The sequence below is a fragment of the Mirounga angustirostris genome, unplaced genomic scaffold (genome assembly GCF_029215605.1).
Source record: "Mirounga angustirostris isolate CCGP_5_RB_7025 unplaced genomic scaffold, mMirAng1.0.hap1 SCAF_9, whole genome shotgun sequence".
Classification (NCBI taxonomy): domain Eukaryota; kingdom Metazoa; phylum Chordata; class Mammalia; order Carnivora; family Phocidae; genus Mirounga; species Mirounga angustirostris.
In genome coordinates, this window is record NW_026991717.1 from 18,981,203 (window position 1) to 18,998,791 (window position 17,589).

The 17,589-nt window shown below is 48.8% G+C and overlaps 1 protein-coding gene across 2 annotated transcripts in view; it reads right to left on the reverse strand.

The window, feature by feature from the left end:
- Positions 1 to 17,589, reverse strand: part of ADAMTS17 (ADAM metallopeptidase with thrombospondin type 1 motif 17) — a 343,861-nt gene that overhangs the window by 248,224 nt on the left and 78,048 nt on the right. For both annotated transcript variants that reach the window (XM_064569986.1, XM_064569985.1), the window contains exon 7: positions 11,685 to 11,728. In XM_064569986.1, the coding sequence (XP_064426056.1) occupies positions 11,685 to 11,728 (44 nt within the window). The remainder of the gene's footprint in view (positions 1 to 11,684; positions 11,729 to 17,589) is intronic.

Consider the following 17,589-nt stretch of genomic DNA (forward strand, 5'->3'; position numbering starts at 1 on the left):
GATCCTTCCTAACCAGGACTCAGACCTTTCTAACCAGGACTCAGCCCCTTCCTAACCATGGTTCAGTCCCTTCCCAACCATGGCTCAGCCTCTTCTTAACCATGGCGCGGATCTTTCTAACCAGAACTCAGTCCCTTCCTAATGATGGCTCAGCCCTTCCTAACCAAGACTCAGCCCCTTTCCAACCAGAACTCAGACACTTCCTAACCAGGACTCAGTCTCTCCTAACCAGGACCCAGCCCCTTCCCAACCAGGACTCAGACCTTTCTAGCCAGAACTCAGCCCCTTCCTAACGATGGCTCAACCCTTCCTAACCAGGACTCACTCCCTCCTAACCAGGATTCAGCCCTTCCTAACCAGAACTTATCCCTTCCTAACCATGACTCAGCCCCTTCTTAACCAAGACTTAGCCCTTCCTAACCAGGACTCAGCCCCTTTCCAACCAGAACTCAGACACTTCCTAACCAGGACTCAGTCTCTCCTAACCAGGACCCAGCCCCTTCCCAACCAGGACTCAGACCTTTCTAACCAGGACTTGGACCTTTCTAGCCAGAACTCAGCCCCTTCCTAACGATGGCTCAACCCTTCCTAACCAGGACTCACTCCCTCCTAACCAGGACTCAGCCCTTCCTAACCATGACTCAGCCCCTTCTTAACCAGGACTCAGCCCTTCCCAGCCAGGACTCAGCCTTTCTGGTGCATCAATGGAGCCCCTCCCCCCACAACAGCACTTGTCAAGAATTTCTGATCCAAGTTGTCTATGCCAGTAATTCCAAGGCTGTTTGAATCCAAACCCTAAATAATAGCCAGGCCCAGATCTGGTGTCTGCAACAGAACAGACCCATAGGCTGGCCTGACATGACCTCCTCTCCCTGTCCTGAAGCACTCTTAAGTCTCGAGCTGCATATTTGTAGAAACTGAGCTAGAAAACTCAGATCCAACTTTCAACTTCATACAGGGGAGCTGGGATTCTTCAATTTAAGGAGCTCACAAAGACCACAGGATTCTGGCCAACTGCCTGAACTATACAAGGAACAAACATACTTCCCCAAATTGTAGTTCCGCCTCTGGAAGGTCACACACATCCTACCCTGTGGTTAATTCTGAGCATTAACCACATGGCTTGAATGTGACCAACCCCAGCTCTCTACACCATGAATCCAACAGTTGAACAGTCACTGAGAAAGTGAACTCTTGGCTCAACTGTAAAGTGATGATTTTAATACCAGACACAGATGACGATGGCCTATGGTCCCAAAATATCAGCGGTAACACTTCACTAAGTCTCAGTGGCCTGCATGGTCCAATCTGGCCCAGGAATCTAAGCCAAAGAAGCACACTAAGCAACCAAAGAAACTTGCAAAGGGTCCCCTAATTCCTACTTGCATCTCTCTAAGAATATTAAAGAAGGCTCTATAATTCAACCCCCCAGCAATGCTTCTTAGAATGCTCTCTCCTCTCTTGACTCTTCCCCGGACCCAGAGCCTCATCCTCTCCCAGCCTGTACAGGTTCATCTCTTCCTCCCTCCCTGCTGTGCCCTGCATACTCCCCAAGGTCCCGCAGCGGCTTATAGCTCCTCACCTCCCACCCGGCCTCCCAGGGAGGGAAGCACAAGAAAGAACCCCCTTCTCTGGAAATTGTACTTCTTCCATCCTGACCGATTCTTCTTAGAAGAAATCTTGAGAAGGGGGTAGTACACAAAATTCGTAACTTTGCTCTTTTGGTCATCTCGCCTCAAAAAAAAGAAAATTGTAGGGACACCACAGTGGCTCATCGGTTAAACATCTGCCTTCGGCTCAGGTCATGATCCCAGAGTCCTGGGATGGAGCCCTGCATCAGGCTCCCGGCTCAGTGGGGAGTCTGCTTTTCCCTTTGCTCCTCACCCAGCTCTCATGCTCTCTCTCACTCTGTCTCTCTCTCTCTCTCTCATATAAATAAAATCTTAAATAAAAAAAAATTAAACTATTTTAGTATATATAACACAAAATTTACCATTTTAACCATTTTTAAGTACACATTTCAATAGCATTAAATACATTCACATTGTGGTGCAACCATCACCACCATCCATCTTGAGAGCTTTTTCATCTTTTTCTTTTTTTTTTTTTTTAACGATTTTATTTATTTGACAGAGAGAGAGTGAGAGAGCACAAGCAGGGGGAACAGCAGAGGGAGAAGGAGAAGCAGGCCCCCCACTGAGCAGGGAGCCCAATGTGGGGCTTGATCCCAGGACTCTGGGATCATGACCCAAGCTGAAAGCAGATGCTTAACCGACTGAGCCATCCAGGCACCCTGAGATTTTTCATCTTTCCAAACTGAAACTCAACACTCACTAAACACTAACTCTTCATTCTCCCTCCCCTCCAACCTCTGCCGTCCTACTTTCTCTCTCCATGATTTTGATTCTAGGAACCTCACATAAATGGAATCATGCATTATTTGACTTTTTGTGACAGGCTTATTTCATTTCACATAATGCCTTCAAGTTTTATCCAGGTTATAGCATATCTCAGAAAACCCTTCATTTTTAAGGCTGAGTAATACACACACACACACACTGTATTTTATCCATTCACCGTTCAGAGGACACCTGAGTTACTTCTTTGTGAATAATGCTGCTATGAATGTGGATGTAGAAATACCTGTTCGAGTCCCATTTCTCTTGGGTATATATCTAGAGAAGGAATTCCCAGATATTTTTATTTTCTGAGGAACCACCATACTATTTTCCATAGCAGATGAACCATACCTTCCCTATAGAGGTACATAAGGGCTCCCCTTACCTCCACATCTTCACCATCACTTGTATTTTCTAGGGTTCTTTTGGGCAACAGCCATCCTAACGGGTGTGATCAATCATCTCATTTCACCCTCAGAATAACCCTGGGTAGTCTTATTCCCATTTTATAGATGAGAAAACAGAGTTGGAGATTTGGGATGACTCACACAAGGACAGTGGCGGAGGCAGGACTCGAACCCACGTCTAGGTGCAGGGCTGATGCTCAGACCATCACACCAAGCCAACTGCGGTCCCTGCGGATGGCTCAGTGTTCACTGTGGAGATGACGGGGTTCTTTGGGTGGTACAAGGGACCACCATGAGGGTCACACTGTAAAGAAAGCAGCGGTGGGAGCCCTTCTCCAATTCTTTGTTCCCACTGGACCGGCGGCAGATGTGAAACCGGCCCCCTCACCTTCGGCCCACTCCTCAGGCTCTCAACATGCAGGAAGCACACAGGCACCAAGAGTGCGTCAGGACTCACAATTACACAAAAGGCATCTCACGAAGACCTAGTTTCCTGTTTATGATTCTACTCCCTATCCTTCCCCCCCGATTTGAGGAGAGGTTTTGGTGGTTGTTTCTAACAAAGCTAATAAAGGGTCGGGACTGACTGAGAGTTGCATGCCCTGAGGAAGAGCCACGCCAAATATGAGATGCAGCATCCCACTTCAGTCCAAGCTCATCATAAAGCACTCCTCCAGGCGTGAGGTGGAAACAGAGAGAGAACAACGGAGACGGACAGTCTCTGCCTATATCATGCCTAGGCCCATGATAAATGACAGCAGGGAGGGTCACCAACACCTCGTGTATCGGGGCCACCTAACTGGAAGGGCATCGGTTTCAGAGCCCCTTTCAAGCCACCCGAGTGCAGAACCTGGAACGGTGCTAATCAGCAGTCTCGGGGAAGGACACCGTCCACAAGGCATCTACTTCCTGAGCTAACATAGAAGGGGGTTCCAAAGCCTGCATTTGAAGGACCACGGCTGGAAACCCTGCCAGGGCCAAGCTCTCTTGTGTGCAGCCCTCTTGCTTTCCAGCCCTAAAGGCAATCAAGCACGGCTCTGTGTTTTGTTGGTCTCTGTATAGTTCCAGAAGAAACAGAGCCGCAATCTCCCAAGGGCTGGCGGGAGCCTACCCCATGCAAAACATCCCCCTGTATTTGTCACCACTGGAAAACGTATCTCGGCCATTATGTAACCTTAAACGTGACCCTGGCACAAGGAAGAAGAAAAGTTGAATTTGGTCCCCCCAGGGCAACTGGTTTCAGCGGGGGACTTCCTGCCAAGTCCCCAACAGAAACCTCCCGCCCTGGGCTCTTGTGTCAGTGCCAGGGCTGGTGGGCGCTGTCAGGGCAGCTCCCTCCTGGGGAGCTCACCGAAGTTTGTGAGCACAAAGGAAGCCCCTCCAGACTTCAAGGTACAGGAAGTACGTACACCCACTACACACACTTCCACCATACGTGCCGCACTTAGGCATGTGCGTGTGTCCGGGTATGTGTGTACGTACATATGTATGCATGCATGCATGTACACACACACACACACACACACACACACTCGTTCGTCTTTTCATTCTCTCCAATCACTATCTCCAGGTCATGCCACAGGACAGCCAGAGCGCTAAACAGGCCAGAGGACCCCCCCCCGCCGCTGCCAGGCCCACCCCGTGCCTGCCCGCTTCTGTTCTCCTTGGGCATGGCAGCTCCATCAAAGGTCTTTTAGAAGACCCTCTCCAACATCCAGACGCAACTTGCCATTTTTGAGAAACCACTCTAAACCTGCACAGGTGAAGGAAGAAGCCAGCCTCCTGAAGTATATACTATTTAGCTTTCCCAGATAATTTCTGTTGGCTGAGAAATCCAAGCTGAATGCGCAGGGAGCACAGCCCTCACATTAACAGAATGCAACTGTCCTCTCTTAAGAGGATGGCCAATTTTTTTTTTTCTTCGTATGAGGAGGAAGGCAGCACTTGCCCGAACAGTCTGAATCCCTGATTGCTAGATGATGCATGCATATTTGATTTCCAAAATTGAAGCCTTTCATAAAACCTCACACACACAAAAATCACAGCTCATGGTCAAGAGCCTGACTATAAATACCAATCTAACTTCTGAAAAACAGATGAACATGCTGAAGATCTCAGGTCATCTGATTTGGGACAACTAACATATCATCGATTGTTAAGCCTTCTCTTCTGGAAGCCTCTTAAGGTAGACAGTGTCAGCCTGACACTGAGACCAGAATGAGGTGGGGTTATAAGGAAGACACATCAGAGCTTGCTCACTCAATGGGGTAATTGCCCTTTGGGGACAAACATCTGGAGCCTACTTCTGACAAATAATTTTGAAGCAAAACTGAACCCTGACGTCTGTCAGGTCACGAGGCATAACAAAATAGAGCAAACAAACCCATAGGAAAGCTCTCAGAAACAAACCCGAAGTTCAGTCTTACTAGTAAAACTTTTGTATTTTTATCTCAAACGGTACTTTCCGGCTGCATTCAGCACACAGAACCTTTGACACCTCTATAATTCAAAACTGCCCTCACAGAAAGAAGGCCTAGCAACACCAGGAAAACACCAAAAAATGAATGTGCATCCTGAAGGAAATTCCAAAAGGGGTCTACACAGTTTTTCAGCCACAGCACCAGGACTGGAATACCCAAAGGTCCTCCAGAGTGATGAGTGATGAGGGTGGGGGGATAAAGTACAGCCAGAGGGATACGTTTTGATGTTGTTTTTTAATACATACAAGACTTTCTTGCCTAAGCCCTAATTAGACGTGACATAGTTCAGAAATTCTGACGCTCTTATTTAATAAAAACCCAACAGGTGCAGTGTTAGGACACTTGCCCCACTCACCCTCGTCTCTCACTGGTTTCCCAGCAAATCTTCCTTCCGTGGCCTCCTGGAGGCTGGCCTGAAACAGACTTCCAAAGCAGGTATGTCTGCTTCATCCTGGTGGGTGATGCTCCGACCCCACGGGGCTGCCCAGACCTATCGGGGAGCTCAGCACCAGCGTTGTGAGGCACACAGGGACACCCAGGTTCAGGGACAGCCACGGGGCCCTCAGTCCAGAGCAGCAGGGCCCCAGTGCATGGACCAGTCTTGGAGTCCCTCAGCGGCATCTCCCTGGCCGCGTGTGTGAAACATTTCATGAGGCCGCTGAACATTTCCATTGTCCTTTTGTGCAGGATTATCACATATCACATCCCTTGACTTGGCAGCAATGGGAGAAAGGAGGCTTTTCCATTAATTAAAAAAATGAGAGCGATCAAGGAAGAAATACAAATCCCAATAATTAGAACTAAATTCGTGAAGCTTGAATACGGTTGTTGTCCAAAAACAAAACAAAACAAAAAATCACCAGAGCTCAGTTTACAGCTAAGGGTGGGACCTGGACAAATGCCATGTAACTGAGATGTGTTTGATCATCCAGTCTGCTCAGGTACCACCTATAGACGCCCAGAGGTATGTGCGTTGGGAAGAGGAATGCGAAGGGTGAACAGAGGCTTCCAGAGGTCTCGACCCTTCACACTCCTTCTTGCCTAGGACAGCTTTTTCCTCAGGATGAAGCAATTCAATGGAGGAAAAGCCCACACCCCCACAAAGCCAAGGTCTCAAGTGTGCAAAGTAGGGACCACCCAGTGAGGGGTGAAGCAGCTGCTTCTCTTAGCAACAAAGCTGTTTTTCCAGAACCTTCTGGAAAAAGGTTAAGCATTGCCTTTTCTCCCTGTAGGTGTCCTCCTAAAAGGTGGAGATCAGCAGGACCTCTGTGCTGCCATCCCTTCTCCTTCCATAGTGGCCAGGACTGGCAGAGCTTGGGAGGGAGGGTCCGTCAGGTAGGATTGTTTTAAAAGCGTGCTCATCCGTCTGTGCAGGCAGCTTGATGAGGCCTCTCCCCTCATGGGGTCAGGACCACCTTGGAGCTAAGGCCAGGGAAGCCCTCCTTGCCTATGTCAGCAGGATCCCTGTAACGTGCACAGACAGTAAGCTGCAGACACGTGCATTTCTCCTATGTCAATCTTCACGAAAGGGTCAGGGATGTAGTGGACATTGGTGGTTCTGGAATGTCCAGCATCCATCCTTCCCCCTGGCTAAAGCACGTCGACCCCCTCTGGAGAACGCCTTCCCGTGCACTGATGTGGGAAGTACCACTGCCCCCACCCCACCCGCCGTGGAAGCGCAAAGAGCCAGAGCCTCCCTCAGGCCCGTGCCGGTGGGCTGAGGAGCTGCAGGCCACACGACCGATGGCAGGTGACAAGCAGCCGGTTGTTGGGGCAGATGGAGGCCATCCCCCACAGGCCCTGCCACTGACCTCTGCATGGCGTCTACAGCCTCACCTGCCAGGGCTGCCTGGGGTGCTGTGTTCCAACCAGATCTGCCACCCACGTGGGCAGCCCCCTTCTGGTAAATGCCCTTTTTGCCTGTTCCTCGCAATCAGGATCCTGGTCTGCTGAAATGGGCTCATGCAGACTGAGCAGGGGAAGTATTTTTTAACAGAACCCCAAACTCCACTAGCTACCTCAGAGGTTCTCCAAATGAATCGTTCGAATTTCACTTTGAAATCTATTGTAGGGGGGCACCTGGGTGGCTCAGCTGGTTAAGCGACTGCCTTCGGCTCAGGTCATGATCCTGGAGTCCCAGGATCGAGTCCCGCATCGGGCTCCCTGCTCAGCAGGGAGTCTGCTTCTCCCTCTCCCGCTCCCTCCTCTTGTGCTCTTTCTCTCTCTCACTCTCTCTCTCAAATAAATAAATAAAATCTTTAGTAAAAAAAAAAAAGAAAGAAAGAAATCTATTGTAGGGGCACCTGGGTGGCTCAGTCATTAAGCGTCTGCCTTCGGCTCAGGTCATGATCCCAGTGTCCTGGGATCGAGCCCCGCATCAGGCTCCCTGCTCTGCCGGAAGCCTGCTTCTCCCTCTCCCATGCCCCCTGCTTGTGTTCCTGCTCTCGCTGTGTCTCTGTCAAATGAAGAAATAAAATCTTTAAAAATAAATAAATAAAAATAAAAATGAAATCTATTCTAAGCTACTTTTTAGGACAGTGGTTAAAACGTTTACAACAGCAAGTTACCTTTGTGGGGAGAGTGGCTGGGAGGGGGCATGAGGGAACCTCTGAGGGGGCTGATGACATTCCATACCTTAATCTGAGTAGTGGTTTTGAGAATACAGGCATATGATTGTACAACAGCGTGGATGTGCCTAATGCCACTGAACTACATACTTAAAAATGGTTAAGATTTTATGTATAAATTTTGTTATATACATTTACCACCATTTGAAAAATAGGTTAAAAGAGAATTCAAAGCGCTGCTTTAAAACTATTTCAATAAATATAAGATAAACTAAAAAAAAAAAAAAAGCACAGGCATAAATTAAAAATCCACCAAAATTTGTACCCTTTGCTGTATGTAAGTTTATACCTGAATCAAACCAAGAAAGCAAACAGAAAACACTATTATGTGCCAAATTCTAAAACACCGGCAATCCCCAAGCTTCTAGTTTCTCGAGGTGCCACAGTATCCCATTTTCTGCAAAACCGAGGGCACAGCCCCTCCTGCCAAAGCCTGACCCTGAGATCCGAAGATAGCTGTTCAAAATCTCTTAGCACTGGCAACCACATATCTATATGATTCAGATTGTTTTTCCATTCTGTGGAATCAAAACAAATACAAAAATAAATTGGATGCTGGAATGACAAAATTATAGAGTTGGAATACAGATACACGGTAGCCAGGGGTTAAGGAAAGGGAGGGAAGGAGGTAGGGAAAGGGGGAGGGAGAAGGAGATTTACAGGAGCAGCCCAAGGGAGCTGCTTGGAGGTGATGGACCAGTTCTGATCCTGACTGTCTTGGTGGTTGGATGAATCTACATACGTAACAAAATGGCATGGAGCCATATGTAAAAACATACCCCGAAACAAGTTCCTGCAAAAACCGGTGAAACCTGAGTAGGATCTGTAGTCTAGCTCATTGTACTGTGCCAATCAATTTCCCAGTTTTGGAAATACACTACGGTTACATAAGATGCAACCATGGGAGAAAGCAACGTGATAGGTACAAGAGACTTCTCTGAACTTCTTTTGCAACTGTCAATGATTCTATAATTATTGCAAAATAAAAGGTAAAAAAAAAAGTACAGAAATAAATTGGATGAGACTGCTATAAACCTGTCATAACCTCAGCTTTCAAATTTTTCTCTTCATGGAATCACCACTGTTCTTATGAACCGACTTGATAATAAGTACAAATAAATTATGGCACGTTAAAACAAAAGCACCATGTAAGTTTTGTTTTGTTTTGTTTTTTGTTTTTAAGGAAGGGATTCATTTCCTTCATAGAAGCTGAAAATCACCGACGTATTGGAAAGAGCATGCAATAAGGAAGTACGAGACAGGGCTGGTTCAGCCTTGAGCTAAGCGGCTGTCACATAAAGAATGATTACAGCTGGTCCAAGCAATTAAAAGATTTTGTGGAGGAAATGAGACGCATGCACACCTGGGAGGTCACACAGGACATAAGATTTCACCAGCAGTATGCAAAGTGTCAAATGAGTAGTGTTATGGACTGAACGGTGCCCCCCTCTCCCCGAAATTCATATGTTGGAGTGCTAACCCCTGATGTAAATGTGTTTGGAGATAGGGTGTTTAAAAAGGTGATTAAGGTTAAATGGGGTCATGAGAGTGGGGCGCTAATCTGACTGGAGTCCTTGTAAGAAGAGGTCATCAGGACACGAGCACACACAGGGAAGACCACGTGAAGACACAGGGAGAAGGGAGCCATCTGCAAGCCAAGGGGAGAGGCCTCCGGAGAAACCGACCGGGCTGACACCTTGATCTTGGACCTCCAGCCTCTAAAACCGCGAGACAAATTTCTGTTGTTGACGCCGCCCGGACTACGGTGTTTTGTTAGAGTAACTCCAGCAGGTGAATATAAGTACCAAGGTGACATGGTGTAGAAGAAAGAAAGAAGACAGAACTAGCTGTCCGCTCTTCAACAGGGGGTCTGAAATAGAGTACGTAATCACAATGGATGGTTGACAGGAAAGTTGTATACTCAAAAGAAAAAAGAGCCAGCTATAAATTCCTATGGAAGAAAACCATGTGATAAAAATGCTGGTTATTCAGGGGCGCCTGGGTGGCTCAGTCGTTAAGCGTCTGCCTTCAGCTCAGGTCATGATCCTGGGGTCCTGGGATCGAGCCCCGCATCGGGCTCCCTGCTCCGCAGGAAGCCTGCTTCTCCCTCTCCCATTCCCCCTGCTTGTATTCCCTCTCTCGCTGTCAAATAAATAAATAAAATCTTTAAAAAAAAAAAAAAATGCTGGTTATTCAGAAGTGCTGGAGTTCCTTCATCTGCATTCAGATTCATTTGCTCGTTCATTCATTCAATCAATTAACAGCGGTGACTGGGCTGGGCACTGAAGGACACACGGGTGAAGGGCACAGAGTCTTTCGGGGAAGGGGTACAGGCATGGGCAATCTGATGGGTCAGCACCTCCTCGGGGGCGAGCCTGCGGCAGGGCCCCCTCCTAGCACAAGCACAGAAGCTGACTCGTGAACACGGGGAAAGAACGGCACCCTCAAGACACAACATGCTTTCGCAGCTCTGTCAACGGACCGAGCTCAAGCCGCACTGGTCTAGCCCCAACCAGATTTTGACGGGTTCGACGGGCATCAGCTCTCCCTCTGTTGAAGCCCAGCTCACGTTGCTTAGGGTAGTGATTCCTTTCTGGAGACGGCCCCAGAGAATGAAGCATGGGTTGGTTGGTCAGTTTTTGACACCTGTCTCTTGCATTTGTGTAGGGGATTGATGAAATAGAATATAAAAAAAAATCATTTTGTAAACTCTAAAATGGGACATGAACGCTAGCGAGCATCATGCTCGATTTTGAAGGGCCTTTTAAGTCACCTAGTGCAAAATGACTGTTTTTATGGAGATTTACTCAAGGTCACCCAGCTCGTATGTGGCTGAGCCAGAGCGAAGGGTTACCCACTGCTAGGACTCCCTAGGAAGCACAGGTTTTTAAACATTTGAATCCCACAATAATATACATTTGTCGATCCTATACTGTTTTCCTGCAATTCTAAGCACATCGCATTCAGAATCTTGCTCTTGGTGGTGCCATATTTTGAGCTCCTGGAGAATAAAGGTTTGTGCCATAGCTGTCAAAATTAGAAACTGTCTTGGTGTTGTTTCCTGTTAAGCAAGCACCCTATTCCTATGCTCAAAGACTGGTTCCAAGTGGAAATTTATGACCTGTCAAGAACAAGCCAGATACTAAGGAAGATAGGACAGAAGGGAAAACGGCAAACAGGGAAAAGCTGGGGGAGGAAGTGAAGGTAGAGGAGAGAGCCTCCGGAGGGGAAGAAGGAAAACGTGCCTTGCCGTGTTGTGTGTCAGTCTTGGGACCTTGTGACCAGAAAGCAATGAGCCTGGTGCCCAGCCTGGCGGAGGAGACCAGCCTCACACCCGCACAGTCCCACCTCACCGCTTAGGACACTGGTAACGATCATCCGCACGCATGAGAGCGAACGGGGAAGCTCTCATTACAATGGTGTAACTCTGTGGGGTCCCCTGCCTGCGTGAGTGGCCAAGAGGCTCAGAGCCAAGTGTGCCCCCAACCACGGTCACCTTGAGGCCTGGGGGCACCTCCCGTGGGTTTAACTTTTCATATCTTCCTTATTCAACATCCATCTTGATGCTTTCTGCCGTGAGCAACCTCAACACTTACCAGGAACAAAAGATGAAGTCACATGAAGTCAAAGGACCAGTTTACAAGAAAAGAGGCCGCAGGAAAGACAGGGTTTGTCTGAGGACAGCTCCTCCGGACTGTAAGTGCTACCAGGTCTCCAGATTATCACGGGGTTCAGCAGCCCCCTAAATTATTATTCTGCTTCCCAACTTACCAACGGTGTCACATGGTTCATCTTTGTGTACGCAGAAATCTGTCCTAAAAAAGGAACACAAAGACAGACATGGTCAGGCATATGCGGTGGCCCCCGAGAATGGGAGAAGAAAATACTGTCCGCTAAGCTTGACTAGTCGTCCTGCCCATAGCAAGGTCACTGCCGAAGCTGTCACAGGTCAGCCAAGAACAACAACTAGCCATTTGTCAAGAGTCACCCATCCACAATGTTCCCAACTGGGAGGCCCTCCCTTTGTAGCTAAACTCCACCTAACACTTGGTTGCTGGGAGGGCTCCCTCCAACAACTGCAAGTCCTGCATCAGAGACAATTACTCTGCAATATCATCAAACTATAGTGACTACCCCAAACGACTCTACGTGGGCGGCAACTGGCTTTAGATGCTGAAGTGACCACATAGCACTTATATGAGAAGATCATGGAAAGTGATTTCTTTTTTTTTTTAAAGATTTTATTTATTTATTTGAGACAGAGAGCATGAGAGGGAGGAGGGTCAGAGGGAGAAGCAGACTCCCTGCCGAGCAGGGAGCCCGATGCGGGACTCGATCCAGGGACTCCAGGATCATGACCTGAGCCGAAGGCAGTCGCTTAACCAACTGAGCCACCTAGGCGCCCAAGATTTTTTTTTTTTAAAGATTTTATTTGTTTGACAGAGAGACACAGCGAGAGCAGGAACACAAGCAGGGGGAGTGGGAGAGGGAGAAGCAGACTCCCCGCTGAGCAGGGAGCCCGATGCGGGGCTCGATCCCAGGACCCTGGGATCATGACCTGAGCCGAAGGCAGACGCTTAACCAACTGAGCCACCCAGGTGCCCTGGAAAGTGATTTCTTAAAGTTAGATCCTTTAAAGCTTCCCAGGATCCCCGCCCCCGGGGTGTGTGTGTGTGTGTGTGGGTGTGTGTGTGTGTGTGGAGAGCAGCTCAAAAGCTGGTCCAGCCCCAGGGGTTCACTATGGTCTCTAGCCACTCATGTTTGAAACAATAGGTCTGGGCCCTTTTTTCCCCAAAACCAGAGCATTCCCACAGTTAGGGGCTGACCTGATCTCCGGTTGCCTGGGACTGGGCAAGGCAACAGCGGTCTGGTCCTCCCTCTCCCCACCCCAGGGCCCCATGCTCATCTGCTCATGGGGGCCGTGGGGAGCTGACAGAAAATGCCCACTCCCTTAAACTCCTTCAGGTTTAGAAGGTGTGTTCTGAAGCCACTTCTTCTCATGCTGAAGTTCTTCTGGGAAGGAAGATGGGGCCAGCCAGACAAGGTGGGCACTAAGCCCAGTTGTCAAAGAAAGTGGCAGGTCCGGGCTGGGCCACTTTTCCCCTTTCTGACACCCTGACATCAGGTCAACTCCTCAATTCCTCCACTACCCTCTGTCAAAATCTCTTCTCAGGGAAGGCTCTGACCTGCCATTCACAGTGGGCATGATGACAGAGAAGGGAATGTGTCACTCTCCTAACCTAACTCTGTATGGTCCTCTTTCCTTCTCCCTCCACATCAATCCCATTCAGATGCACAGCATGTTCTGTTGTATTTGCCTCCAAACTGTGACCCACACCTGACGCCTCTCAGCGGAAATGGGGCAGAGCTGTGTGTTCCCAACTCTGGCTTGGCTTCAGGTTCACCTGAGGCTCAGGCTCACCTGAGCTTTGTCAAAGACTCCACCCGCCTACTCAGACCCACAGATTCTGCTCGGGCTCCTGATCTACAGAACCAGATGCACCGGCCAGCCTGCAAGCCCAGAAGAGAGGAGGGGGCAGCTTTGAAGGCGTGGCCCCGAAACTGGCCAAAGAAACGCGGAGGAGGAGCTGGGGCCAACCCCACACAGGTTCTGCTCACTGCAAGTTTCTAACTTTTTCATAACAAACCTATATGTTTTGATAATCAATTTGAAGACCGTTTTAACAAAGGAAAAAAGGAAGCCTTCAAGAATCCCACATTTGAAAAAAAAAAAAAAGAACCCTACACTTGTCACAGTCCCACTCCAAAACCACAGGAACTTGCAGGGAAAGGGGGATAACTATAGGCGCCATAAAAGGAAGCCTTGATTTTTTTCTGTCAAAGATGACCTTTTAGTGTTTTTCTATTCTTTGGGTAAATACCCAGCAGTGAGAATACAAAAACACTAATTCAAAGGGATACATGTACCCCTATATTTACAGCAGCATTATTTACAATAGCTAAGATATGGCACAACCCGTGTCCAACAATAGATGAAGGGATAAAGAAGATGTGGTGTGTATACACGCGCGCGCGCACACACACACACACACACAATGGAATGTTACTCAGCCATCAAAAAGAATGACATCTTGCCATTTGCAATGACGTGGATGGAGCTAGAGAGTATAATGCTAAGTGAAGTAAGCCAGTCAGAGAAACACAAAATATGATCCCACTCATACATGGAATTTAAGAAACAAAAGAGACGAGCAAAGGGAAAAAGACAAACCAAGAAACAAGACTTTTTTTTTTTAAAGGTTTTACCTATTTATTTGAGAGAGAGAGAGAGAGAGAGAGAGCACAAGCAGGGGGAGCAGCAGAGGGAGAGGGAGAAGCAGGCTCCCTGCTGAGCCAGGAGTGGGACATGGGGCTCGATCCCAGGACCTTGGGATCATGACCTGAACTGGAGGCAGACGCTTAACCAACTGAGCCACCCAGGCGCCCCAAGAAACAGACTCTTAACTAGAGAGAACAAACTGATGGTTACCAGAGGGGAGGTGGGTGGGGGGGAATGGATGAAACAGGTGACAGGGATGAAGGAAGGCACTTGTGATGAGCACTGGGTGATATATGGAAGTGCTGAATCACTATATTGGACACCTGAAACTAGTATAACACTAACACTGTAAGTTAACTAACTGGAATTAAAAACTCAAAACAGGGGCGCCTGGGTGGCTCGGTCGTTGGGCGTCTGCCTTCGGCTCAGGTCATGATCCCAGGGTCCTGGGATCGAGCCCCGCATCGGGCTCCCTGCTCAGCGGGGAGTCTGCTCCTCCCTCTCCCGCTCCCCCTGCTTGTGTTCCCTCTCTCGCTGTGTCAAATAAAAAAAAATAAAATAAAATCTTTAAAAACTCAAAACAAAAGACCTTCTAAAAGACTAATTAACAGGCAGTAGAAGGTGGTGAGGAAGCATCAGCAGCACAGAGAAAACCAAACAAATAAAATTGGGGACATAAACATTCTCCCTGCTCTGCTATCTATCTGACCCCAGCTCAACACTGTTGATCGGACACCCCCTCCCACTTGAATGTCTCGAACGTCACATGCACACAAGGATCAGGGTGGCCCAACACCTTGCTCTAGGGTTTCCCAGAGTGAACACGACTAAAGCCTGGGCAAAAGGAGAAAGCGCACGGGACCGTCGGCCCCACAGTCAAGAACTAAATAGAACTGAGTAGGAGATGGTTCCATCTTGGAGAAAGCCAGCCCTGATGGCTGACAGGCGCACTGTGTGTTCTCTCATCCCATGGCTTCTCTGAAGGGAAATAGGTGGTCTCAAATGATGGACCCTGCAACATCATCCATTGTTTCTCCCGAGGAAGTGGGAGGAAGTGTGGTCTGCTCACGGACGGGAGAGCCAAGCTCAATTTGAAGCCTGGCTTGAAAGGGTCAGCCAAGATTTGAATCTTCTCTCTCCTTCCTGTTCAAGGTCCTTTCTCAGAAAACACAAGCCCTTTGCCTACAGGGGCAGCTTCATCTAGGTAATCTTGCACCCACTGCAAACTCATGCCAAACCCGCATGCTTGGGTTCAAGTGGGGTCCCGACAGAGCCCTCCCGTCTCTAGTCCATTTACTTTCCAGTGCTTGTTCCTCAAGAGTAGGCAGGCTCCCCTATTTTCATTCCACAATGGGCCCCACAATTTATGTACCTAATCTTGTGCATAACCGATTGCCTGGCATACAGCTGGGGCTTAATAGTGGCTCCTTTATTACTGACGGAAATACATTTCCAGACCACTTTCAACTTGCCGTGCAAGCTTACCAGTGGCCTTGTCTCCGCAATGTTTGGAAACCTGAAAAAAATGTAATGCGATGGTCCAGATACTCACTGAGCTCTCACCGTGAGCTAGGCCTGCAAGAGACCCACTTGGTCAGAGGCTGAAGAGAAGACCGTTCCTGGGGAGCGGGATGCAGTGACATGGAGGGGAAGGTGGAGGGACATCTGGAGGTGTACCTGTGGTGGAGCCCCGAGCTGGCCCTGCAGGTTTGCTCCCGGTGTCTCCCGGGAGCACAGACCTGGGTTTGGGGGGGAAATCCCTCTCTCGTGGCTTCCTGCGGGAGATGCAGGGCCAAAGGTAAAGCGGTGCCAGGTGCTGAAGCCCCCCAGACCTCAGTCCTCTGTGTGGGTGCCATGTGGTCCCCAGCCCCCGTCCACTCAGAGGTGTTTTCTAGCCCCAGACACGGCTGCAGCTGCCAGAAAGCCAGCTTCCGTGGATTCCGGCTCAGCAGCTTCTGCTGGACATGATGTCACGCTTACATCCCTATGCCTGGCCATCTGGAGGGCTGGTGGGCGTCCAGGAGAGAATGCACTCTGGGGCTCAGCCACAGCCCATAAGGAAGGGAGGGAGGCGGGAAGAAACCCCTGCATTGGCCAGCGTTCAGTCCCAGGACTGGGGGACACTGGCCCCTCAACCCTGTCTCAGCTCAGATTACTCCGGGAGGAAAGAGCTGCTTCTCAAGAGCAGCACGTGAAAACCCCATTTCCCCGTGAAAACATCGGCCCGTTGTTATCCCAACCTGGCGAACTGCAGCTCGCAGCCTCTAATTATTAAACAATGCCTCTCAGCCAACTCGGCTCCCAGCCCCGACTCCGGCGCTGCCTTCCCCGTCCTGCTGGGAGGTCTTCAATTTCACAGCTGGGAGGACCCAGGGAGCGAGCTGGGCACTGGCCCATTCGGCCCAGCGGCTCCGCAGAAGCAGGTAAGAGGAAGAACGAGCGCTGAGGTAGCTCATCAGAGCTCAGCTCGAAACGGGGAAAGAAAACGCCAGCTCCCGGGCTGGCCTCAGCTAACCAAGATGCAGGAGGCCTTTTTGTTGGCTCTGCCTGCCGCAGAAGGAACCTTGCTCTTGGGGGCCTCCAGACATGCCCTTCCCTAGCACCTGCCCTCAGAACCAACTCCATGCATTCGGGACCACCCCCTAAGGGCTTAATTAGAAAAATTTTCAAATGGTCTTATTGTGATAAAATACGCATAACACAGAATTTGCTATCTTCAACATTTTTAGGCGTACGGTTCGGTGATGTTCAATGCATTTATAATGTTGGGCGACCAATCTCCAGAACTCTTTTTCATCTTGCAAAACTGAAACTCTATCCATCAAACTTCCTATTCCTCCTCTCTCCAGCTCTACACCCTGTCTCTATGAATTTAACTGCTCTAGGGGCCTCAGATAAGTGGAATCATACCTTATTTGGCTTTTTGTGACTGGTGTATTTCACTCAGCATAACGTCCTCCAGGTTCACCCAGGTTGTGGCCTGTGACAAGATGTCCTTCCTTTATAGGGCTGAATAATATTCCACTGTATGCATAGCCCATATTTTGTTTACCCATTCATCCATCAAAGGACGCTTGGTTGCTTCCACATTTTAGCCATTATGAGTCATGCTGCCATGAACATAGGTACACACATCTCTTTGAAACCCTCATTTCAATGCTTTTGGGTCTACACTCAGAAGTAGGATTGCTGGAGCAAAGGGTAATTCTGCATTTAGTATTTCGGGGATGCATTTAATATCTCCCACCAACAGTGCACAAGGGTTCCAGTTTCTCCACATCCTGACAATGCTCGTTATTTTCTGTCTTGTTTTGTTTTGGGTAGGAGCCCAAACCTAATGTAACCTAATGGGTGTGCGATGTAAAAAAATACTGACATTTTTACGCACAATATTTC